We start from the raw sequence: 24,982 nt of genomic DNA, 5'->3' as shown, positions 1-24,982 counted from the left end.
TTGAATTTCTTTTTAAAAAGCTTAGTATGGTATAATAAAAAACTTTAGGGTCTATATTAATAAAATTATTAATTCTCGTAAATTTAATTTAATTTTTAACTTTTTTTAGAATTTACCTATTAAGTTGAAAGAATTGTTGGGGGCAAAAAAAAATTAATTTTGGTATATAGAAATTAAATAAAGCTTGGAACAATATAATATATGATATATCTCATGTTAAGGGGATTTTCACCTCAATTTGTCTACTCTACATGAATCAACCAAAAACAAAAGTCAAAGTGAATTAAATCAATCCCCATATCAAAATCCTAGATACCCAAATACAAACAAATCAACTAAATAGTTTTAAAGATGTAATACCAGGTTTATATGGGTCTTTTCATCATCAAAACAACGTTACCCATCATGTTAAAGTCACACTAATATGTTTCATTTTCACTTTATATATCCAAATGGGATTTACAAGAATAGGGTCCAAAAACTGTTTTATACGTTCGGGTTCTCTGTCCAATTTTCTCCCAAAAGTCCAAACAAGAATGGTATATGAGTCTATTAAGAAATTTTAGAGCCTCTTACACAAATCTCATATTTGACATGTTTTTCCTACTAAAAGTTCACTCAAACCTGGTTTTTCAACATTTTAAAATTGAAAATATCTATTTATAAGTCGGTGTGAATAACATATTTAGTAAATCCTTATATGACATAATTTAATTTGAACGAGAAATTTTAAAATCTGAATTTTACAAATCAAATCTTATAATTTAAGTGATGTAAATGGTATGCTCTACATACCAATTTAAAAATAGAATAATTCATTAAAATTTTATGGTCGAATATATTTAAAAATATCAAGCTTTTACATGCGTCTTGCTGCATTTAAAGAGAACATGTATTTTCTCTTATTAAATACCAAAGACCATGACGTTTTTGCATGAGAGAGATTATATCCAAGAGATAGTCTTATTTATCTAATTACTGTCATACAAAGTGGAAATATTACATGTTTTTGAGAAAGAGTACTCGTTCTTGAAGATATTTTCTAAGGTGTTAGAACTTAGAACCACTTCCTCGGAGCCAAGCTCTAAAACGATTTCATAGTCTCATAGAGTTTTTGCAAGCAATAAAGAAAGAAAGATATGATGAGTTTTGGCATCAGGGTTACATTCTATTTATAGATGAAAATTGACAATTTCTAGATGATGAAGGCCGGTGTGTAGTCTAGTCGAAACCTATACATCATTTGCCACTAAGTTACACTCAACACGTAGCCATAATTTAGGATTGGGAATGCATGAATTGAGTCTGGGTAATGAGGTATTTTTAAGTATTATGTGAATAATAGTGAAAAAATAATGATAAAATATTGAATAGTAATAAATAGTAGGTGAAAAATAATATTAAAATAATAAATAATAGTAAGGTGTTCTGAAAATATTTCAACATCCAAACTAATTTGTTTGAACACCAGCAAAATATTTCACCTTTTAGTCCAACACGGTACGTAATTGTTATTTTGAAGGATATAACAGTAAAGAATATTTCTACAACCTAATTTTACTTGGGAGATGTTTGCACTTGCACAGCCATTCTGAAACTCGGCAAAAGAGAAAGAGATAATCTGACCCATTGATTTTTTTTAAGGCTTTTTATATTTTTTTAATTTGTAGTTTTGTTTTTTACAATTGTAAATAATTTTTTATAATTTATATTTTTCTATTGTTTTTAAAGGTTTCCAAGTTATATTTTTGTCTCTCTGTTTTGTTTTGTTTTGTTTATTTAAGTCTTTTTCCTTCATTTCAAACTATTTGTATTATTTTTAGAAAAATTCTATTCCTAAGCCTCATACACCACACACCATCCTTTTTATGATTTTTTTAATTTTATTCTCTTATCAAATGTGTGGTATATGAATTATGAGTAAAATAATTCAAGAATAATAAAACCAAAAAAAACTTTAAAAAAATTTAAAAAAATAAAAAAAATTATGGTGTGTGGTGTATGGGCTTATGAATAGCAATGCTCTTTTTTTTATGTTTTCTTTTTCTATTTTTTTAAACAATTTGCATTTTGTTAAATCATTTTGCCACGCAGGAAGCACATCAACATATTAAACAGATGTAAAGAATAGCAGTGGCTCAAGTTTAATGAGTATGGTTTGGGATAGAGTTGGATTTAATTATCAAAATCAAACAAAAACAATAACTTGGAGAAGATTCAAGTTGTATCTATTTATATATAAACCCAAGTGTAGACCTACATCATCGGTCAGGTTGTTTGTTGAGTATATCGGGTTAATCGAACTAATAGTTGGAGACTTGGAGAGTGATTTGGACTGTGAAAGCTGCGTTGCTCGATATCTCTCCTCAATTTGGCCAGCTCAAAAGGCTATCTAGTAAGGATGAATTTATTTTGAAAGAGTTTAATTGTCCGTTGGTGCCGTTAACTATTCCAAAAATTATTAAATAGTCGAGATCGAATTGTGGTGGCTTCAAACTTAATGTGGATGGAGGGTCGAATGGCAATCCGAGACCTGCAGGTGGTGGGGTCATTATTTGAGATGAGGATGGATTGATTGTGACAGATTTTACACACTCATATGGTGTTTTGACTAATACGAGATGGCTGAGGGATGTGCTTTATTTGACGGTTTACATATGGTTCATTAGCTGGGCATTACAAATGTGTGGGTGAAGTCGGATTCTACAGTTGTGGTAAATTGGATTAAGTCGGGCGCTTGCAACTTTTGGTATATGTGGATTTTTTGGAAGACATTCAATCACTGTTTCAGAATCTTAATTGCCAAATTTGCCACATTTATAGTGAAGCCAACATGGTAGTAGACATTTTAGCAAAGGAAGGTGCAACAGGAAAAAAAATTAGATTTTAATGGAAATAATATTGGGCCAAGACGTTTGCGTGGTCTCTTGCACATGGATTTTTTGGAATTGCCTTACATTCGTAAATAAGGTGATGTTACATGGGATGAGGATTTCTTGTGTATATGTTATTCCGTTGAGACTTGATTGTTGGCACGGTATTCCTCTACCATAAGTGAGAAATTTTTTTTTTAATAAATATAGGGATGGATCACTCTTGAACATGTGGTCACCGACTTTTTTTTTTTTCAAAAAAAAAAAAGGTTGGCGACTCGAAGAGGATGAGAGAGAGAGGCTATTCGAAGAGGAATTGAAAAAAAAAAATTTGAGTCCACTCAATGAGCCGTTGTGATGGTCACATAGGCATTGATTTTTGTTTACAGCAAGACAAGTGCATTTTGTTTTGGGTGGGGAAGATCATGCCAACAAGAGCTAAACTACCATATGAAGTAGAATTAATTAACAATAACCAGTTTCTAAGTAAAACAGCATTGACAGTTTCAAAGGCCAGATGCATATATTTCACTTAGGGGTCAGAAATCTCGGAAACTCATTTTGGGGTCTATCCTCTTCCCACTTCCTCTTCCCCTTCCTCTCCCAGTTCCTCTCCCCCTTCCTCTCGAACCTGTGCGTCTGGAAAATGATTTCCCATGCTTCATTTCCACAAGCGAATGAAGCAACTCATCGCAGATAATGCAACCAACATAAAGGGTTGCTCCATCCTCCAAAGGTGTCGTTTTCTTATTGAAGTCAACTTCTAAGAGTTTAGAGTCACAGTCGGGACATCGCTCCTCGGTAGTGGAAATCCTGTGAGCACCTTGAGGGAGGAAGACAAGGCAATTGCACATATTGCAATCAAGCCTCCACTTGGGAGCACTTACAGGGTCTAGGACGAGTGTCCCACTACATTCCGGACAAGCACAGACTCCTTGGGAAATCAGTGAATGTCGGCATGTGGGGTGAGGGCAGAGGAAGCATGGCATTCCAGCTCCCTTCCCCAACTTGCCAGTACTACCGGTTTTAGCGGCACCGAAGAGTGTGTCAACACCTTCAAAGGGAGGGCTATTGTAGCAGTATGGGCAGAGTGGGAACGACTTCCCTTCTGGACCAGGCATCGAGAAAATCAGAAGCTCAAAGTTGTCTAATGGGCAAGAAAGTTCCTTGTAAAGCTGCAGAAGAAAAAACAATTTGGTTATCTTTAGCCATGGATTTTGGAACAGAATGCCGATAACTGCATGCCAGACAAAGAAAAACAGCTCAGTTGAGTGGGGAGGTTAAAGGCCTCCATACTCGGTTTTTACAACATCCTACTGCGATTAACAAGATTCAATGTTAATCCCTTGGAACAAATTTACTAGAGCTTATAACGAGCTTGAAAGCCTTACGTTTCCAAAACAATACCAAGGGAAAGTGATAATTAGTAAAGCATTTTGACTATGGAAACATAATTAGTTAAGCATCTTGACTAATCTGTGTACGAATTCAGTGCGTTCTTCATTATTATGGCCAAGGTTTTCATCATATGAAACAAGCTTGTTCAGATATTTAGGACAGAGTAGAAGTGAGATATTATTAATTTCAATTACACTTTAGTTTGCACTTAAAACCTCCTTAGCTCAGAGTCCAATGGTCATTGTGTATGGTAGTGTGTGTGTGTGTGTGAGAGAGAGAGATTAATGTGTACAAACACAGTGTAGACATAGTTATATGGTACACCTTTGTTTACAAAAATGAATACTGATGGTATGTGCTTTTCGAAGACCTGAGAATATACTGAAATGTCTCCAGCAATTGCAATATTAAAGAAACTTTTTTGAAGTACTGACATTACACTTTTATCCATAATCCAGTTTTCTTTAACGTAAGAAATAAATTCAAATAAAAAAGTAATCCTACCTTTATAGTTCCATTTTGAGGAAGATAATAAACCTCCTCACATGTACCACAGTACAGACGTGATGGTTGCATAGAGATATATTTCATGTATCGAAGGCATTTCCCACACTTGCTGAGAGCACGTCCTGAGTCAGCGAGTGGGGAAAACTGTGCTTCAAACAACGCATCCATGTTTTCAATCTGGAACGTCATTGAGAGAAAAAAAAACTATAAGATGAGTTAAGGAGATTAGCCTAATTTCAAGGATTTCATAACAGTACACCAGATGGTCATGGCGAAGAATATCTGAAGGAACAGGCTCAATATGGGATGCTGGATTAAAGAATAATGTCATGCAAGAGGCAAATCATTAGCTTGGAGTGAATATCTCCTATAAGTCCCCACTAAACCCAAAAAATCAGTAGATAATGGATTTATATTGATAAAACGTCCTTTAATGTCAGGTGCGCCAACAACAAAGATCTTCCTGCTGTTACATTATATTGCAATTGACTGACTATATGGAAACTGAGAAAGTGAGCATCTATGTAGTAAAAATAGTACTTTTGCGTGTGTGTGTGTGTGAGAGAGAGAAGGGGGGAGGGAGAGAGAGAAGGGATTTGGGGGGGACTCAATGAGCTAGACCTCTTGGGTTACCTTAACAAATAAACTTGCTTGTCAAAGCCACAACCATGATGCTTCTTCCTTGAAAGGAGTTCAAGATTACCCATGACTTCAAATTGGTAAAAGGTAATTTGAGTTTGCTTTCAATCAAACAGTCGTGGCAACTTCATTGCTCTAGTAGCGAAGGGATTTTACAGTTTAAAACAAGATTTTAAGAGAGGAAAGGGAGTTCCCTAATATGACGGGGAAGGAGATGCAAGACTAAAGATTTTAGGAATGAATACACGAGACCGCATAGCCATAGACAGTATATGCAAACAACCAGCTGTACTCTTGTGTATAATGTAATGAATGGAACTTAATCTCTATTTCCAGGACAAACCAAGACTAGAAGCACGTATGCAAATATGATGCCAACATGCACATCAAGAGCAGGCTAAAAATGGATAAAACCTTTCCATTACTGCAAAAGGCTAACTCATGGACAACATAATATATATATGATGAAGAATCTAAGAGATAGTGCAAATGCAACATGCCGTTTATCCCGTTAAACCCCGGACTCGTGTAACACGTCCTCATGACATGGGTCTGGTAAATCATTGGCTTTTTCACTGATGAGACTTGGCCCTTGCAATTGGTTCCACCCAAGGATCGAACTTCAGGAAGCATATCACAAGACCAATACCCTTACCACATGAGCAAACCCTAGGGGTTAACAACATAATATTAAAGCTGAGTGAGTTGTCTCAAGTCACTTCGTCTGGCATTGCCTAACTACTTTGGGTCACTACAGCTGAGGTCTATATTAATATCTGAGGACTTATATGGCAGTGACCCATATTTTGGTCCTAGTTGGGAGTCTCAATTCCACCACATCCTACACATCATACACTATGTGCTTTTATTTTAGGATATGCAACCTTGTAGTCCTTAGAGATTCCCTTGCGAGTGTCTCATCCATCGGTTGCATAGTAGCAATCTAGGTGCTGACCTTCCTAAGCATAATCTGGCATTAAAGTGTGTGTGTGTGTACGTGTTTTTTTGGGGATGTTATTATCGAATCAACACATAACAAGAGAAAATGGGAAAGGGACACAAAAGAGGAAATTTCTAATAAAGTACAAGTTGGAAAATAAATTGTAGCCCCCACATTGCCCTCTAAACTTCAGATCCAGCATCATGCCAATCAGACTTTAATTGCATACAATAAATCTTCAGAACCAAGGTTCACACCCATGATTGTGCTTGTATAGTTGGACAACAAATTTAGTGATCGAGTCATTTGAGAAATAACAATACAAAAATTACACCTTAACAGATATATCAACGTACACACGCTATGAACATATCTTCCTTTGGACTTCATATATTGATGCCTCAGGGACAATAAAAGTGAACCTTATTTCAGATTGTCAGGATGGCAGATATTGTAATCTTATAAGGTTGCGACCTTTTGTTTGAGGACAACCTTATGTTTGAGGGACACTATTATTCTTTCAAATTACCAAGGCATTTTACCCCAATACAACAGACAATTGGAGAAACAGAAAAGCTGAAAGCTAGACTGAATTGAATTGAAGTGATAAGAGAACATTATCAAGCAGGGATATAGCTGACAAGACATCCAAGAATACGTATTTTAATGTAAGTAATCAAAGGAAATCAACTTGACTCAGTTTAAGCTCATAACATAACTTGCGTAAGCTTGATTTGGCCCATTTGAGCAATAACACACGAAATACTTATGCTTTATGTCTTATAATTGGATCATTGCCCAATATGGCGCGGCCCTTTATATTTCTTCTTTTCAAGAATTTCTAGCTCTTTTTCCTTTTGCTAGTTAGGTGGATCTTCCAGTACACTAGGACAACACCCTTTTTCATCATTAATAAATCTTTTATCTTACTTAAAACCTAAGAATATCTCCTACATATATCATATATGTTTGAGATCTGTTATATTTGTCATATTTCATATTTTATGCTTAGAATTTTTTCCCTAAGCAAGACCCTGACCTAATACATTTTGCATTATAACATGTTTCAATCAAGATATGTTTTTTCAATAAAGATATGGGGAGGATGGTGTTCAAATGAGGTGAGTGGGCTATATGGCGTAGGGCTATGGAAGCACATAAGAAGAGGATGGGATACATTTTTTTTTTTTTATAAGTAGAAGAGGATGGGATACATATTTGAGAAATATCCATTTTGAGGTGGGTGATGGATCCAAAATCAAATTTGGGCACGAGGTATGGTGAGGCGATAGGGTACTTGAGGAAACTTATCCAGAATTCTATGGCATAGCAAGAATGAAAGAAGTCTAGATAGTGGACCTCTTAGTTCTATCCAATGGTACTCCCCCATGGAATGTTACATTCTTCAGAGATGCCCAAGATTGGGAAGTCTTTTTCGGAGTTGTACGATCTTGGGTACTCCACTTGAATGATGGGGGGTGTTGAAGATAAGATTTTTTGGTGACCCTTTAAGAAAGGGAAGTTCAGCATCTGCTCTTTCTACCAAGTCATGACTACACATAATGCAAATTCATTCCCGTGTAAGAGTATTTGGAAGACAAAGGCATCCCTAAAGGCAATCTTCTTTGTATGGATGGCTTAATTTGGGGAAGAATTTCACACTAGAAAACTTAAGGAAACCCAAATCATTGTTATGGATGGGTGTTGCATGTAAACAACAAGTGGAGAGTCCGCTGATCATCTACTACTTCATTGTGAGGTTGCCATGACCTTGTGGAATGAATTTTTTGCTTAGATGGGATTAACTTGGGTGATGCTAACAAGGGTAATCAAACTCCTAGCTTCTTGAAGAGGCCTTTAGGGCAACTTTCAATTACAACAATATGGAAGATGGTCATAATATGCCTACTGTGGTGTACTTGGAGGGAGAGGAATAAAAGAAGCTTCGAAGATTGATAGAGGTCAATAGATGAACTTAGGAATTTCTTTTTTCTAGACTTTACTCCATTGGTCGATTTTATTAATAGCATGAATTTTTATGTACTTCTTATCACTAAACTAGCATGCATAGGTGATGTTGTTGTATACGTCCCATGGGCTATTGCTTATTCTTATGATCAATAAAATCTTGTTTGCCAATGAAAAGAATAAAGATACATTTTTTTCTTAATTAAGATATGACTAAATATAACATGCATTCAGGAGATAGGAACATAAGATATTATAATTATTTTAGCAAGGTTAGTGGAGGAGGGGATACCGTGGAAGCAGACTTTGATAATAAGGAGGGAACTTCGGGAAGGGATAGATCAAAAGGGAGGGACTCAATTTTTGTTAATGAAACCTAAAATATTGTCCTGGAACGTAAGAGGGATCAATGATGTGAATAAACGTCTTCGCATTAGATCTCTTTTACGAAGTTGGAAAGTTGATATTGTTTGTTTGCAAGAGACTAAATTGTGTGGTGTTGATAGAAGCATAATTCACAGTTTGTGGGGTGGTGCTATTTAGCTTCGTCGGGGGCTTCGGGAGGTGTGTTGGTGATGTGGGACAGGGGAGTGGTGGAGATGGTAGAGGACTGCTTCGGGTCCTTTTCCATGGCTGTATCTTTTAGTAATACTAAGGATGGGTGGAGGTGGGCTATTGCGGGTGTGTATGGGCCTAATGTGGATAGTGATAGAAGATTATTATGGGAGGAATTGGTGGGTCTAAATTCTTTATGGGATTTACCTTGGATTTGTTTTGGTGATTTCAACGTTGTTCGGTTCCCTAGTGAGAGGGTGGGGACATCTATGTCGACAAGAGCAATGAAAAACTTTTTTGAGTTGATTTTTGAGCTGAATCTCGTGGATCTTCCTTTGGTTGGGGGGGGGGGCTTTTTACTTGGTCCAACAGCCGAGGGTGGTCAAGGTTGGATAAATTCTAGTATCCCCTTGATGGGAGACGCACTTTCCAGAACTATGTCAGAAAAGGTTGTCACGGATATGTTCTGATCATTTTCCAATTTTACTTGATTGTGGTGGCATTCATGGGGGTAGGCACCCATTCAAATTTGAGAATATGTGGTTGGAAGTTTATGGATTTGTGGATAAGTTAAGGGCTTGGTGGGAAGCTTATTCCTTTGATGGAATACCTAGTTTCATAGTGGCGGGCAAACTCAAAGCTCTAAAGGCTAACTTAAAGAAGTGGAATGAAGAAGTATTTCGACATACGGAATTGCAGAAAAATATCCTTTGGGATAAGTTGCAAGTATTGGAGGAAGGAGAGGTGAATGAGGATTCTTTGTCAAGACAGAAAGTGGTGGTAACTGAAATAGAGAAAGTGTTGTTGATGGAGGAAATATCTTGAAGGCAAAAATCAAGGGCGCTTTGATTGAAGGAGGGAGATAAATGCACTAAGTTCTTTCACAAGGTGGCCAATTCCCATAGGCGCCACAACGCTATTGAAGTCCTTCATTCAGGCTCGAATGTGTAACAATTTCCCGAAGAGATCCACGACCATATAGTGCAGTATTATGAGGAGCTCCTAGCTGAAAAAGTTGAGTGGCGCCCCAAACTGGATGGATTATTGTTTGACCAGCTAGATTCGGAGGTAGCAAGTTGGTTGGAGAGGCCGTTTGTTGAAGAGGAGGTGCATCTAGTGGTGAGGCATGTGCAAGGATAAAGCTCAGGGCTCAGATGGTTTTTCTATGGCTTTTTTTCAAGAATGTTGGGAGATAGTGAATGAGGAAGTGATGCAGATTTTCCATGCTTTTCATTCTAATCTTAAGTTTGAGAAGTGTCATTAAATGCTACTTTTATTGCTCTTATCCCCAAGATAGTTGGTGCCCATAATTTGAAGATTTCCAGCCAATTAGCTTGGTAGGTGGGATCTACAAGATTATTTCAAAGGTGTTAGCTAATTGCATGAGTTTGGTGATGGACAAACTCATCTCCAAACCTCAAAATGCTTTCGTTCGGAGGAGGCAAATTTTGGACTCCGTTTTGATAGCAAATGAGTGTTTGGACAGCCGGTTAAGAGAAGACATTCTGGGGGTCCTTTGCAAGTTGGACATGGAAAGGGCCTATGATCATGTGTGTTGGGATTTCCTCTTTTATATGTTGAGAAGATGTGGTTTTGGAAGCAAGTGGTGCGAATGGATTAAACAATGTGTTTCGACCACTCGGTTCTCGGTTTTAGTCAATGGAAAATCTTGTGGTTTTTTTCAGCCTTTGAGGGGTTTGCGACAAGGGGATCCATTATCACCATTCCTCTTCGTTTTAGTTATGGAGGCTTTGAGTCGCATGGTGGAGGTTGCCGTTAGGGGGGGGTTTTATTACTGGTTTCTCGGTGGGCAACAATAGTAATGGTGTCAGTTCCATTTCTCATTTATTATTTGCGAATGACACACTTATCTTTTGTGATGCTGCTAGTGACCAGATTCAAGCTCTAAGGGCGGTCTTGTTGTGTTTTGAAGCTGTTTCGGGACTTAAGGTGAACTTGGAGAAGTCGGAGTTGGTACCGGTGGGGGTTGTGAGTAATATTGCTTTTCTAGCTGAGTTGTTGGGTTGTAAAATTGCTTCACTTCCTATGAAATATCTTGGACTCCCTTTGGAGGCGTCATTTAAAGCAAAGAGCATTTGGGATGGGGTGGTAGAGAAGATTGAGAAAAAACTATTGGGGTAGAAATGGCTATATTTATCAAAGGGGGAAGATTAGCACTTATTAAAAGGTACCCTTTCCAACCTTCCTACTTACTATATTTCCCTCTTTCCTTTGCCGGTTGGAGTGGCTAACCGTATGGAAAAGTTGTTTAGAACTTTCTTGTGGGGGGGCATGGGGAGGAAACCAAATTCCACCTTGTAAGTTGGCAAAGGGTGTGCTGTCCTATTGCAAACGAGGGATTAGGGGTACGAAATTTGAGCATCTTCAACAAGTCCCTTCTTGGTAAGTGGTTGTGGAGGTATCAAATGGAAGGGAACTCGTTGTGGAGAGAGGTAATCGAACACAAGTACGGTAGTGAGTGGGGAGGATAGTGTTCTAAGGAGGGTAGGGGGTCATATAGAGTGAGCTTATGGAAATTTATTAGCAAGGGGTGGAACACCTTTGAAAAACATATTAGGTTCAGAGTAGGAGATGGAGTAAGACTTCGCTTTTGGCACGATGCTTGGAGTGGGGAGAATCCTCTTTCCATTATCTTTCCAGTCGCTTTTAACATGGCTGGAAATTAGCAAGCAGCAATTTCAAATGTACTATGTTGTACCAATGGGACGGTAACTTGGAACGTCACTTTTACTAGAAATGCTCAAGATTGGGAGCTTGATGAGATGGCAGCCTTTTTTAGCCACTTGTATTCAACAAAGGTAGGAGGAAATGGGGGAGACCGTATGTTGTGGATTCACACGGAGAGAAAAAATTTTATTGTTAAATCTTTTTACAAGGCTTTGACAGCACTACAACCCATCTTTTTTCCGTGGAAGAGTATTTGGAAAGCACAAGTTCCACCTAAAGTTGCGTTTTTTACTTGGACAGCCGCGCTTGGAAAGATATTGACGGTTGATAACTTAAGGAAGTGGGGTATGGTGGTCATGGAGTGGTGCTACATGTGCAAAAGGAATGGAGAATCGATAGATCATTTGCTTTTACATTGTGAGGTGGCGGGGGAATTATGGGGTATCCATGATAGAGCCGGACTGAGTTGGGTAATGCCTAAGAGTGTGGTGGAACTACTAGCGTGCTGGAACAGGAGGCATAACAGTGCACAATTGGCAGCAGCGTGGCGTATGATACCTTTGTGCTTAATGTGATGTTTATGGTCAGAAAGGAATGATAGGTGCTTTAACAACAAGGAGCGTGCAGTAAGGGAAATCTGGAATTTTTTTGCATTCTCTTTTAGAGTAGTTTTCTGCTATTGTACTGAAGGGTGGGAGTGTCCATGAGTTTCTATCTTCTTTTCAGCTCACTAGAATGTAATTAGGTGTCTCACTTTGTATACTTCCTATGCATTTGGGCATTGCCTAGTTTCATTCTATTCAATAAAGCTATCTATTTACTTATAAAAAATAAATAAATTATTTTAGCACATTCTAAACATTTTAATATATGATATGCACGTGACATATATAAATACTATGTTAGTTTTACGTGTGCATAATATTGGTATAACTCTGTAACATCCTTGTCAAGGCCCACATTGTCCCCCCCAAACCAGAAGCCAAAATAAAACTGTGCCCAAACTTGCTGACAAAGGGACCAAGAGGGTGCCAATTTTAATACCAAAGAGTGGTTGGGTTGAATCTGAAAAGTACACTGTTGGGTAGACTAAGCTCGTGAGCTTAATAGATTGGAAAAAGTTGATATAGGATCCCTTTTTCTTTCGCCCCCATGTCACCACACGATGGAGGCATGGACGCCAAAAAGGAGAGGAATGGGGTTTCTGCTCTTTGGGGTCATATCAATTGGTTGAAAGGTTTGTAAGAGAATGTTGTTCTCAGGGTGATGGTTTTTGTTGGTATGGATTTTGCTTTAATCACTTCGTGCCACATAAGATTACTAAATTGATTCTAATGCAAATGATCACAATCACTTATCCAAAATAAAATTTCACCATCCAAGGACACTAGCCACATTTGTGTTACATCCCAAAAAAACAGATCATAATTAGAGCTCCAATGAACCACTTGTATAGCCTGGTTCCACCTTGTACACAACTGATGTGGGACATAGTGCATATTCACACAACCTTCACAATCCAATCCTATCCTATCCAGCATAATAAAAATAAAAATTTTAAGCAACACAGAAAAGTTCAACTTTTCTAACCTGCTTAACAAAATAAGTGTACTTTTGCTTGAATTGTTGTAGTACATGTAGCACAACATGAATATGATCCATTTGACCTTTAGCAACAAGAGTAATCTGTTGCTCAATGAAACTGCGAATATCTGGCAAACAGAGATCTGGATCAATACATTGATAGCCTCTTATCAAGGTGATACCTAGGCTAGTTGGAACCAACTTTCTGCCAGCTTGTACCTGCAATTTGATGGTAAAGAGAATATTCATACCTTTGAAAATAGACTTTTTCTATACAAACCCACAATTTAGCAAAAACAAAGATTTAGAAACCTGCACATAGTTACGCTCGCATATGTTGTTAATATGCACAGGTATTGATGCATCCGTGCCTATTCCATACTTCTCCATCAGGGAAATCAGTTCACTCTCAGTGAGATAATCCGGAGGTGCAGTACTCCCCTGTAGATTTTAGAAACTCGAAAGGTTTACACAGTTTTATTTTAACTTTTTCTATTTTTCTTCATTTCATGCATCTTAGACAGGAGCATCATCCTTCCCTTAAAAGAGATGCAGCATGTTAAAGCTCACGTCACTACCCATCATCCCACCCCTCAAAATCTCTCCTCAAAATCTCTTCCCTCCACCCAAACCAAAAAAAGAGGGTGAGAAACTCCAAAAGAGAGGGTGAACATATGAACATTTTGAATTTCTTAAAACTCAGAAAATAAAAAGAAAAAAATACAGAAAAGTGAAAAGGGTACGCATATATAATATTCTTTTAGGAGGGTAAAAGCCCTACCTCATATAGCTCCACTTTTGATGCTTCTATCTTCTCTCCTTTTATAAACCGAGGAAGGTTTTTCTCCTTTACTGCCAACCATGGCATGACAGATGTAAATCCTTCAACCGTAACATGCTGCCCTGTGCAATGGAAGAATTCTCCACCAATTGAAAACTTGACATTTGTCCTAGAATGCATTAAAAGAATAAATAATTAGTTTCAGCTCCATACATAACACGTGGTTAGATCAAACTTTTCCTTAAAAACATATGAACAAAAAGCAATAAGGTGAAACAACAAACTACAAGTACAAAATATAGCTATTTACCTTACATACTTGCAGTCTGGAGAGACAGTCCCCATAAAGTGTTGACATACATACTGGTATAATCTCCAAGCATCTTTGCCTAGCATATCCTCAGTTGCTGACATCATCGGGGTAATAGGAGGATGGTCACCTGCATCTGTTCCAGATTGTGGTTTACGATATCCATCGTTGAGTAGTCTCTGCACATCATTGGCCCATGCTGGGTTCTTTGCCAGTAAAGCAAGGGTGCCTCTAAAGTCAAATGAAGAAGGATAGGCCGTGCTCTCTGTACGTGGATAGCTAAAGGAGAAGCATAGAAAAATGATTTGATGGCCATTAGTCTCTAAACATATAGCCACAATCAATTAAGGGACCAATAATAAGCTGAGAGATGGATTTTATTAAGAGATGGGTTTTATCAAGACATTACAGCATATACTATAACAAAATTCATTCTTCAGTTCCTCCAAGAAAAATTCTCCAAAAAGTTCTTGCTCTCCAAGTAGTTCAGGTAGAAGATATATTGTCCATAAATCATTATCAATTCTAAAAACAATGACCAGAAATCGTAATCTAACAGGAAATTAATATGCTATAATTTCTACAGTTTTTATTATAAATATGGGTAAAGAAAAAATTCAAACTTTGAACACTCAACTTTCAATGAATATATCCTGAAACATCCCACCTCCAAAACCTACTCAGCTTTATCCATAATAAATGTATTTCATTATGTAGCAGCTGTTGCAGTGCAGATAAACAACTATGAGAATTTTATTTTCATCATTGGAGAAAAAAGAACTTGTTCAGACGGGAAAAGGACTCTAAAACGGAAACAAAAGACTCCACAACTAAGATTACATGGCAAGTATTGGTTAGTCTTTGAAGACAATCTGTATTTATCAATTAACCTTTATCAATTAACCGGCACTCCTTAAATAAAAGTCAGTTATCAAATAACAATCCTATGTTAACTCCAGTATGTAATCTTATCATTTTTTCAGAAAAGATCATAGCTTCGCCTCCCCTTCCTTTCCCTATTTCTTTTCTTAATACGAACTCTGGATCTGAAGACAATCATTCTGGTCTCGAAGTGAAGGTTGGATATGGGCTGCTTTAATGGAATAAAGTGATGTAAAAAAAAAAAGAACCTGATTAAAGCAATCTAGTGGATCAGACAGAAACCTCCATATAAGGCAGACTAGTAGTGAAATTGTTGGAGTGAAGATGTTTTATTGGGTGTTGGGAAAGGAAAAAGAAAAAGTTAAATACAAATATTATAAAGTTAAAAAATTGTTTGAATATAATTTTTTTTTTTGAAGTTTGTAAAAGTTGTATTGATTTTTTGTGTTTTGTTTTAAAGTTTGTAAAAGTTGTATTTATTTTTGTGTTTTGTTTTGAAGTTGGTAAAAGTTGTATTGATTTTTGTGTTTGAATAATGATTGAGAAATAGTTATATGAAAAAGTTGAAAATTTGAAATTGGTAAGTGTTTTGTATTTGAGTGATGTTTGAGAATGAAATTATGAGAAGTTTTGAGAATTTTGAGGATTCTCATGGTGTCCAAACATGCCCTAAAGATTGCTGAAGACTGTCAGTTGATAGTTCTCCCCAAGGCCTTAGAGTAAAATCAACTCAGATCCATTTCAATTGGGCCTACTGATGACAATTCAATTTCTAGTTTAGTCTAGCAAAAACTGGGCTAACCATTGCACAATCCAACCTTTATACTATACTCAGATTGGGCCTATCGAAGCTCAGCCAGGAGTTTTACTTCTGTCCAGCCCAACCTGAGGTCAGTTAACCCAACTCATTGATCTGGGGGTTTTTTTTCGCCCATTCAGAGTGGGTCAACACAGAGCGGGCCAAGCTGCTATACAATCAGTTTGTAACAATCAATTTCTCACCAGGTTCAAATCTATTCAACACAAGCCAACCTATTGGTCTGAATAAACTGTCTATTGTCTTAAATGAGATACATTCTGCTTTGGTCTGGCGCAAACAATTTTTGGCTGATCCTATTCAACTCAATCTAGTTCAAAATCCCGCCTATTTGCAGCTAACTTCCATTAAGCTAGCTGGTAGTAAACACCTCCAGTAGGCTAGGTTAGTTGAGGTGTTTCTACAAGCCAAAAAAAAAAAGAAAAGAAAAAGAAACCATTTAACTGTTGGTCCTCCTTCCTCTAATATTGTCTTTAATGTGAAGTCAAAAGACCAGTTGGCAAATTTGGTCTTAGACGGGCTGTATTTATTTACTCTATAGTCAAAATATATAATATACTCTTGGGGGACGGGGCGGTGTTAGAGTGGTTTATATTTATGTATATATAAGTAATGCAATTTTATTAATAGCGCATATGGGCACTACCTAGTACCCAAGAAACCTTTCTAGTACATCTGATACTGTCCTCTTAAGATCTTCAAAAGTTCGGGTATTTTATTCTTGCCAAATGCACCACATTACGCAAAAAGAGATCATCTTTCAAACTTCTGAATTTCTATACTTCAATAAGGGCTCCGCCAGCATGCCAACCACTCCACTCGCCAAGGCGTGCCCCACTCCCTAGAATGTTGAACATCGCTGCCCACAATTCTCTAGCCAACTCAAATGCACCAAAGGTAATCAATGCTTTCCCTATTTTACTTGCACATTAAACACCACCATGTTGTTACAATATGACTCTTTCTCATATTATGTTAAGAATATAATACAAATAATTAAATCTACCTCTTTCCATTAGTTTAAGTTTTTAGGACAAGTGATGATTTTACATGGTATTAGATTAGAGGTCTAGAGTTCGAACCCCGACTCTATACTCTACCCCATTTAATTAAATATTCCAAGTGTTGGGTTCACTCATTGAAGGGGAGTCTGGTCTACACGTGAGGGAGAATGTTAAGAATATAATACAAATAATTAAATCTACTTCTTTCCATCAATTTAAGCTTTTGGGACAAGTGGTGATTTCACAATGTTGTTAAGATATTCCCCAACGCAACCACCGAAACATAAGAAGCTACTCTCGAAGTTGCCTTATTTCTCCAAATACATTTCCCAGGGATTCGTGAGCCAACTAGAGGTACGGGTGCATGGAACAAAACCAATAGAATTGATCAACTCTGCCTCTTCTCCATCTAAAGGAATACAACTTGTTATAGAATGAAGACAATAGATCCATCTTGCAATCATGGGCTGATCTGCTAAAAGTAACAATCCATTGGGACATATTATCAAAAAATTTAAGTGTCCTGCACCGTTTTCTATATATATGTAATATTTTGGCTCATTATATACATTGTTTAGCAGTTTTCAGTGAGAACAAAGAGATACAAAGTGTGAATGCATATTGTGAGAGAGAAAAATCCCTAGAGAGTGTGAGTTGAAATTGTGTGATTGTAATCTCCTCTAAATCAATAAAACTTATGTAGCTCTATGGACGTAAGCACGTTGCCGAACCACGTAAATTGTGTGTGTCGTATGATTTTTTAATCTTTGTTTTTATTTGTTTGCCACTGTTGGTGTGTATTTTACACAACACCAAGTACACAGGGCGTATACATGAGTAATACCTAACTAAGATTTACAACTAAAATAATAAACACATACATATAGGGGCTATCTTCCAAATTGTTGTCACTTGTGGATTGCCTTGGAGACCACTACAACTTGCTAGGAAATCCACCAGCCTGTCACATAGATATGATTTTATCTGATTATTGTATTTTAGTAACATTTTCCTTTATAGTTAGATACTTTCCTTTCTAGCTAGATATACACGTAATCATGTAAATACTTACCTTGTATAGATACTTACCTTGTAAAATTCCTTCTATGTAATGAAAGTAATCCCTATGGAAAGGGTATTCAGACCGTTTTGACATGGTACCAGAGCCCCTACTCTGATTATCGTTTCTCTGTGGTTTTAATCTTTGGGAGTGTTCTGAGTTGCGGCGATAGGATTTTTTTTCCTTCTCCGTTCTCAATGTTGGTGAGTTTATGAGTTTGTGGTGTTCCCGGAGTGTTGTCTCGCACGTCTGTGGGGTTCTGAGTTGTGGGCTTAGCATCTTGGTGGCTATCGGTAGTTGTGAGGGTTGTTTTTGTGCCAGTTGGCACTTTCTGTGGTGGTTGGTAGCATTTGTGGGTGGCTTTGAGGTTGTCGGCCGGTTCTGTGTGAAGCTGAGTGGTGGTCGACCACTTCTGGCGTGGCTGACAACGCTGCTGGTTGTCATTTTCGTCTTTGCATGCTATCGGGTTTGCTGATTCGTTGGTTTGCCATGCGTCTGTTCTGGGCAGGTATCACTTTGGGCCATCTCTCTCCGTTATTTTGGGTTTCTTCTCCTTGGGCTTGTTATTTTAGTTGTTCATTACCTTGGCCCATCTGTTTGTCCTACTGACTGTCTGAGTTTCTTTCGTTGGGTCTATTGAGAATATTTACCTTGCCGTCTATTCTTAAGTCACCTTCATCATGTCTATTGAGAATACTATTGTTCGTTTCACTGGCAAGAATTTTCCTACGTGGGAATTTCAATTTAAAATGTTTTTAAAAGGGAAAGAATTGTCAAATCATATTGATAGTTCTGCTCGAGTTCCCACTGATGAAAAGGAATTTGCTCAATGGGAGGTCAAGGATGCTAAGTTGATCTCTTGGTTGTTGGGGACGATTGGTCTCATCTTGTGACAAATCTTCGATATTTTACTATGACTTAGGCTATGTGGGCTTATTTGCATCGTATTTATCACCAAGACCACAGTGCTCGAAAATTCCAATTGGAGTTAGAAATTAGCAATTACAATCAAGGTAATTTGACCATTGAGCAATTTTATTATGGTTTTATTAATCTTTGGAGCGAGTATTCTGCTATTGTTCATGCTAAGGTTCCCACTACGGCACTTGCAACTCTTCAAGCGGTTCATGCTAAGAGTCAATGTGATCAGTTTTTGATGAAGCTTCGACCTGAATTTGGGAGATTTATTGCATGAAGAACAACGGTTATCCACTCAGATGTGTATGACTTATGAAAAGGTCTTTTCTGAGGCTGTGAATGTAGCCTATGCAGCACAAGGGAGAGGAAAGAACAAGTTGCAGTGTTTCAGTTGCAAGGAGTTCGGTCATATTGCTCGCAATTGTCCTAAGAAAGTTTGTAGCTACTGCAAGAAAGAGGGTTATATCATCAAAGACTGTAGAGTACGGCCTCAGAATCGCCAATCCCAAGCCTTTCAAGCTGCTGTTCAATCACTGTCTTCCTGTGCGCCCCCCCACTGTAAGCTCTGACTCATCTGTTCTCACACCTGCCATGGTCCAACAGATGATTGTGTTTACTTTTACGGCTTTAGATCTGCAAGGTATGGGGTTCTAACTCCACTTCTTCTTGGATTGTTGATTCGGGTGCTTCTAATCATATGACTGGTAGTAAAACGGGTCTCCATGGTGTTCGTAAATATGGAGGCACGCAAACTATTCAGATTGCTGATGGCAGTACACTTCCTATTACTTTTGTTGGTACTTTGGGCTCTTCATTTCGGAGTGTTTTTCTCTCCTGAATTATCTACCAATTTGATTTTTGTTGGACAATTGGTGGATAATAACTGTGATGTTCATTTCTCTCGTGGTGGTTGTCTTGTGCAGGATCAGGTGTCGGGAACTATAATCGCAAAGGGGCCTAAAGTGGGACGTTTATTTCCTTTACAGTTTTCTATTCCTAGTGTCATTTCTTTTGCTTATATGGCTACTACCAATAATCATGAAGTTTGGCATAAGAAATTGGATCGTCCTAATTCTATTGTATTGACTCATCTTTTGAAACATGATTTTTTGAGCAATAAAGATTCATTTTCTTCTTCTCCTGTCTCTTTTGATTGTGTTACTTGTCGTCTTGGTAAAAGTAAAACTTTACATTTTCCTGCACATGGTAGTCGTGCTTCTCATTGCTTTGAGATTGTGCATACTGATATTTAGGGTATTAGACCTGTTATTTCTTATGGTCAGTATCGTTATTTTGTGACGTTTATCGATGATTATAGTCATTTTACTTGGATCTATTTTCTCCGATCTAAAGCTTACGTGTTTTCTGTTTTTCAAAAATTTGTTGCGCTTGTCGAGACACAATTGAGTACTTGTATCAAAATCTTACACTCCCAGGCCGGGAGTACATGTCTCATTCCTTTCAGACTTATTTTCAGCAAAAGGGGATCATTTCCCAGCGTTCTTGTCCTTATACCCCTCAATAAAATAGAGTCGTTGAGCGTAAGAATCGTCATCTCTTAGATGTCGTTCGTACCTTGTTGATTGATTCTTCTGTACCTTCTAAGTTCTGGGTAGAAGCTTTATCTACTGCTGTTTATTTGATCAATCGTTTCCCAACTGCCACTCTAAATTATAATTCTCCCTATTTTCGATTATTTGGCATATCTCCTATCCTTTCATACTTTTGGATGTGTTTGTTTTGTTCATCTACCACCTGTGATCGTCACAAGCGTGCTGCCCAATCTGCCACATGTGCTTTTATGGGATATAGCCCTACTCAGAAAGGATTTGTTTGTTATGATGCTCATGCAAACAAATTTCGGATCTCCCGGAATGTTATTTTTTTTGAAAATCAATATTTCTTTCAGTCTCGGGTTATTTATGATCCTTTTGTTGCTCTTTTTCCTGCCTTTGATGATATGTTTGCTTCAATAGAGCGATTTAAACCAGGTGTGGTGTATCATCGACATCTTTCCCCTTCTTCAGCGCCCCTTCCAGACACTAATCTGTCGACACTGATTCTGCGATACCTCGGCGCTATACCCCGGTTACACATCCACCGGATAGGTATGGTTTTCCTCATACCTCACTTACTGCCACTCTCGACACTGTTTCTGTTCCTCGTTCTTATTCCCAAGCAGCCACCCAAGCATGTTGGCAGCAGGCCATACAAGAAGAAATCCAAGTTCTTCAAGGCAATCACACTTGGGATATTGTGACATGTCCATCTGGTGTCAAACCTATTGGTTGCAAATGGGTGTATTCAGTCAAGTTTCGGTCAGATGGCTCATTGGACAGATATAAGGCCCATCTTGTGGCTCTTGGGAACCGGCAAGAGTATGGTATTGATTATGAAGAGACATTTGCACCTGTTGCCAAAATAAATACTGTGAGGATTCTCATGGCACTTGCTGCATCGCAAGGGTAGTCTCTCCGGCAGATGGATGTGAAGAATGCTTTTCTACATGAGGATCTTAAGGAAGAAATTTATATGTCTCCCCCTCCAAGCATGTTTGTTACACCTTCCTCAGAGGTTTGTCAGCTACATTGATCCTTATATGGACTGAAACAGGCTCCACGTTCATGGTTTGATAATTTTCGCTCTACCCTGCTTGCCTTTCATTTTACTCAGAATCAATTTGATTCCTCTCCTTTTCTTCGCAAGACTTCTGTAGGAATTGTATTGCTCCTGGTATATGTTGATGACATTGTGATTACTGGCTTTGATCTGAGTTAATTCGGCAATTACAACAGCATCTCAAGGCCTCTTTTCACATGAAAGATCTTGGTCCCCTGCAGTATTTTCTTGGCCTTGAGGTGCAGATTACTCCGATTGGTACATTTTTACACCAGCACAAATATACTTAGGAAGTGATCTCATTGGCTGGTCTCCAATCGGGTAACTCTGTTCTTACTCCTTTGGAGGTAAATCTCAAGCTTCATTAGGAGGAAGGCGAGCTTCTCTCAGATCCATCGTTGTATCGGCAGCTTGTTGGGATTTTGAACTACTTGACGATTACTCGTCTTGACATTTCTTTTGTTGTGCAGCAGGTCAATCAATTTATGCAGGCCCCTCGACATCTTCATTTAGCAGCTGTCCGTCGCATTATCTGATATCTGAAGGGCACCTCTACACATGGGTTGTTCTTTCCTAAGAAATCTTCATGATAGTTGGTGGGGTATAGTGATGCTGATTGGGCCAGATGTGCAGATACTCGTCGTTTTGTTACTGGTTGGTGCATGTTCTTAGGCAATGCACTCATTTCTTGGAAAAGTAAGAAGCAAGACAGAGCTTCCAAGTCCTCCACTGAGTCTGAGTATCGTGCTATGTCTTCCGCATGCTTTGAGATCACATGGCTTCGTGGGTTATTAGGTGAACTTAGTTTTCCTCAGCTTCATTCCACTCCTCCTCATGCTGATAATACAAGTGTTATTCAGATCGCCGCTAATCCTGTTTTTCATGAGCGTACGAAACATATTGAAGTCGATTGTCATTCCATACGTGAAGCCTTTGACAAACATGTGATTACTCTTCCTCACATTTCCACCGAACTTCAAACTGCAGACGTATTCACTAAAGCTCTTTCCTGGCACCGGCATCAGTTTTTGTTTGACAAATTGAGGGGGGATGTCACAGAGATATAATTTGATATGATTATTGTATTTTAGTAACATTTTCCTTTATAGTTAGATACTTTCCTTTCTAGCTAGAGATACACGTAATCGTGTAAATACTTACCTTGTATAGATACTTACCTTGTAAAATTCCTTCTATATAATGAAAGCAATCCCTATGGAAAGGGTATTCAGACCATTTTGACACAGCCTTCTAGGCACGACCCATGTTAAGCCCACTCCCACCAAAAAAAAAAAAAAAAACAATTCCATATGGTTCTGGCCACCCTGTAGTGAAGAAGCAAGAGATCTACTGTTCCCCCATTCTTCTTAATTATCATCATTATGACAGGAAAAAAATTTGAAACAACTCCAGGAAGACAATCTTCAATGGCTGGTCCCCACACCATAGATCATACCAAATCTGATTTTAAACCCGTCACCTAACTCATATCTAATGAAATGAGAGAAATCTCCCCACCCTCTCAAAATGTTCTTCCACACCCCAACCCCATAAGGCCCACCAACCGCAATTGAACACCATCCACACCACATGGTGCCATATTTTACTTCCACCAACATCCAACACGAAGCCTCTCACTTCGCACCATAATGTCATAATCATTTCCCCAACAAGGCTTTGTTGAAAAAAAGCATATTTCTAATCCGAGGAAATTGGAGTGCAAATCCTAAACCACTTGACTAGTTGGAATTTGAATTTATTGCCAACTCCTCCCCATAGGAAATCCCTCAAAACTTCTCAAGCTGCTGGGCTACACCAACTGGGACAGGAACTAAAGACATGAAATAATAAGTAGAAAGGTTAGAGAGGGTACTCTTGATCAGAGTAAACCTACCACCTTTGCATAAGTATAACTATTCCCACCCAGCTAAGGAACTCTTTGTCTTCTCTATAAAGTCATACCAAATGAACTTTCGCCTTAAACAGTGCTCCTGAGTCCTAATGTTGACCCAGATACTTCATGGGAAGGGATGATACCCAACATCCAAAAATGTCTCAAACTACCAATCTTGTACACCACTCCTACCGGTACTAATTTTGACTTTTGCTAATTTTTTTTAGTTCAAACACAGCTTCAAAGCATAAGAATAAACTGCACAAATGATGGATATGCTCCTGGACAGCCTCACAAAAAATCAATGTACCATCAGCGCATACTGCATAGGAGGTAAAATAGGATTGGCTCTTCAATATTATATTATCTAGTTGTCATGATAAGACCATCACACTGTTAAGATATTTTTATCTTGATATGATCATCTTGAAATCAAAGCAGAGTTGTATTTCTAGCATAAAAAATAAAAGAGAAACACTTGTGGGTATCTGAAAACAACCGATCATCCATTTATGACAAATAGATCAGAGACAATCTGATAATGCCACGTGACTTAAAGGACTAAGTGCAACATGGCGTCCTTGATGGATTTGAGTATGACCGTGGTACTCGTGATTATGGATACTGGATTGTGCAAAGATATACATGGATGTCTTGAGTCCAATATATAGACAATCACTAGTAAGACACGTCCAAGTAAAGTTATTACAAGCCTCGCATAGGAGTTGAGGCAAACCAAGAACATAAAACTTCAACACTCCAAGCAAAAATTCTACAATCATAAGAAGAAATAATGTGCTAAATAGGAAAAGGCATAAACCAAACAAAATAATGAGAATAGGAAAAAGACTATTAAGGAACCTGATGAATCCTTGAGTATACAAACGTTCAGCCAGTTGCATTGCCATTTGAGGCCCAAAGCCAAGTCCACTAGATGCAACCTGGATAAATTAAGGCAAGGAATTTAAATAATCTCAATGTTCAAAATTGTTGACACAAAATACAAACAAAACAAGACAGCTAGTAATGTTAGTAAATCCAAATCTCTCTCTAGATGAGTTCTCTCCATCTCTCTCTTGTTGAGCTTCCCTCCTCCAAGTAGGTAAAAACCCTTCCCATTCCACTTCGTCCCCCTTCCACTGTCATCCTTTGTCCTAACCTAATAGTCACTCACACTCCATTAAGCCATGTCTTCTCAATCATCGAATGCAGACATGGAAAAGCTCATCACCCAAGCTGAAGCTCTGTCCTGGAATGATCTCAACTTAGAACCAGAAGTAGAAGCAGCAAAGCTCTTCTCCAACCTAGTACTTGTAGGTAGGCTTATCTCATCGAACCGCTAAACGAGAAAACCTTCCATGCCACCATAAAAGCTGTCTGGAGCTTCATCATAGGCCTTATAATCGAAGACATCACCACAAATACCTTCAAGCATGTCCAGAATACAACACTACCACAAAATCTGCCTTCTGGTTCATGGATGAGGGTGTCAAACATTAACAGCAGAAGGGGAAACCCTTTCAAAGTACAACACGAGGAAAGTCC

At 38.1% G+C, this 24,982-nt stretch overlaps 1 protein-coding gene across 2 annotated transcripts in view; it reads right to left on the bottom strand.

Annotated features, from left to right (window-relative positions):
• Positions 1-3,218: 3,218 nt before the first annotated feature.
• LOC108996671 (DNA topoisomerase 3-beta) overlaps positions 3,219-24,982 on the bottom strand; it is a 56,944-nt gene continuing 35,180 nt past the window's right edge. For both annotated transcript variants that reach the window (XM_018972689.2, XM_018972690.2), the window contains exons 9-15: positions 24,299-24,378; positions 14,244-14,522; positions 13,934-14,102; positions 13,465-13,593; positions 13,159-13,371; positions 4,776-4,955; positions 3,219-4,048 (exon numbers count right to left, since the gene is read on the bottom strand). In XM_018972689.2, the coding sequence (XP_018828234.1) occupies positions 3,413-4,048; positions 4,776-4,955; positions 13,159-13,371; positions 13,465-13,593; positions 13,934-14,102; positions 14,244-14,522; positions 24,299-24,378 (1,686 nt within the window). In that variant the 3' untranslated portion in view covers positions 3,219-3,412. The remainder of the gene's footprint in view (positions 4,049-4,775; positions 4,956-13,158; positions 13,372-13,464; positions 13,594-13,933; positions 14,103-14,243; positions 14,523-24,298; positions 24,379-24,982) is intronic.

The sequence above is a fragment of the Juglans regia genome, chromosome 7, assembly GCF_001411555.2.
Source record: "Juglans regia cultivar Chandler chromosome 7, Walnut 2.0, whole genome shotgun sequence".
NCBI lineage: Eukaryota > Viridiplantae > Streptophyta > Magnoliopsida > Fagales > Juglandaceae > Juglans > Juglans regia.
The sequence above is the reverse complement of the archived record's forward strand: the minus strand, read 5'-3'. Positions and strand labels throughout refer to the sequence as shown.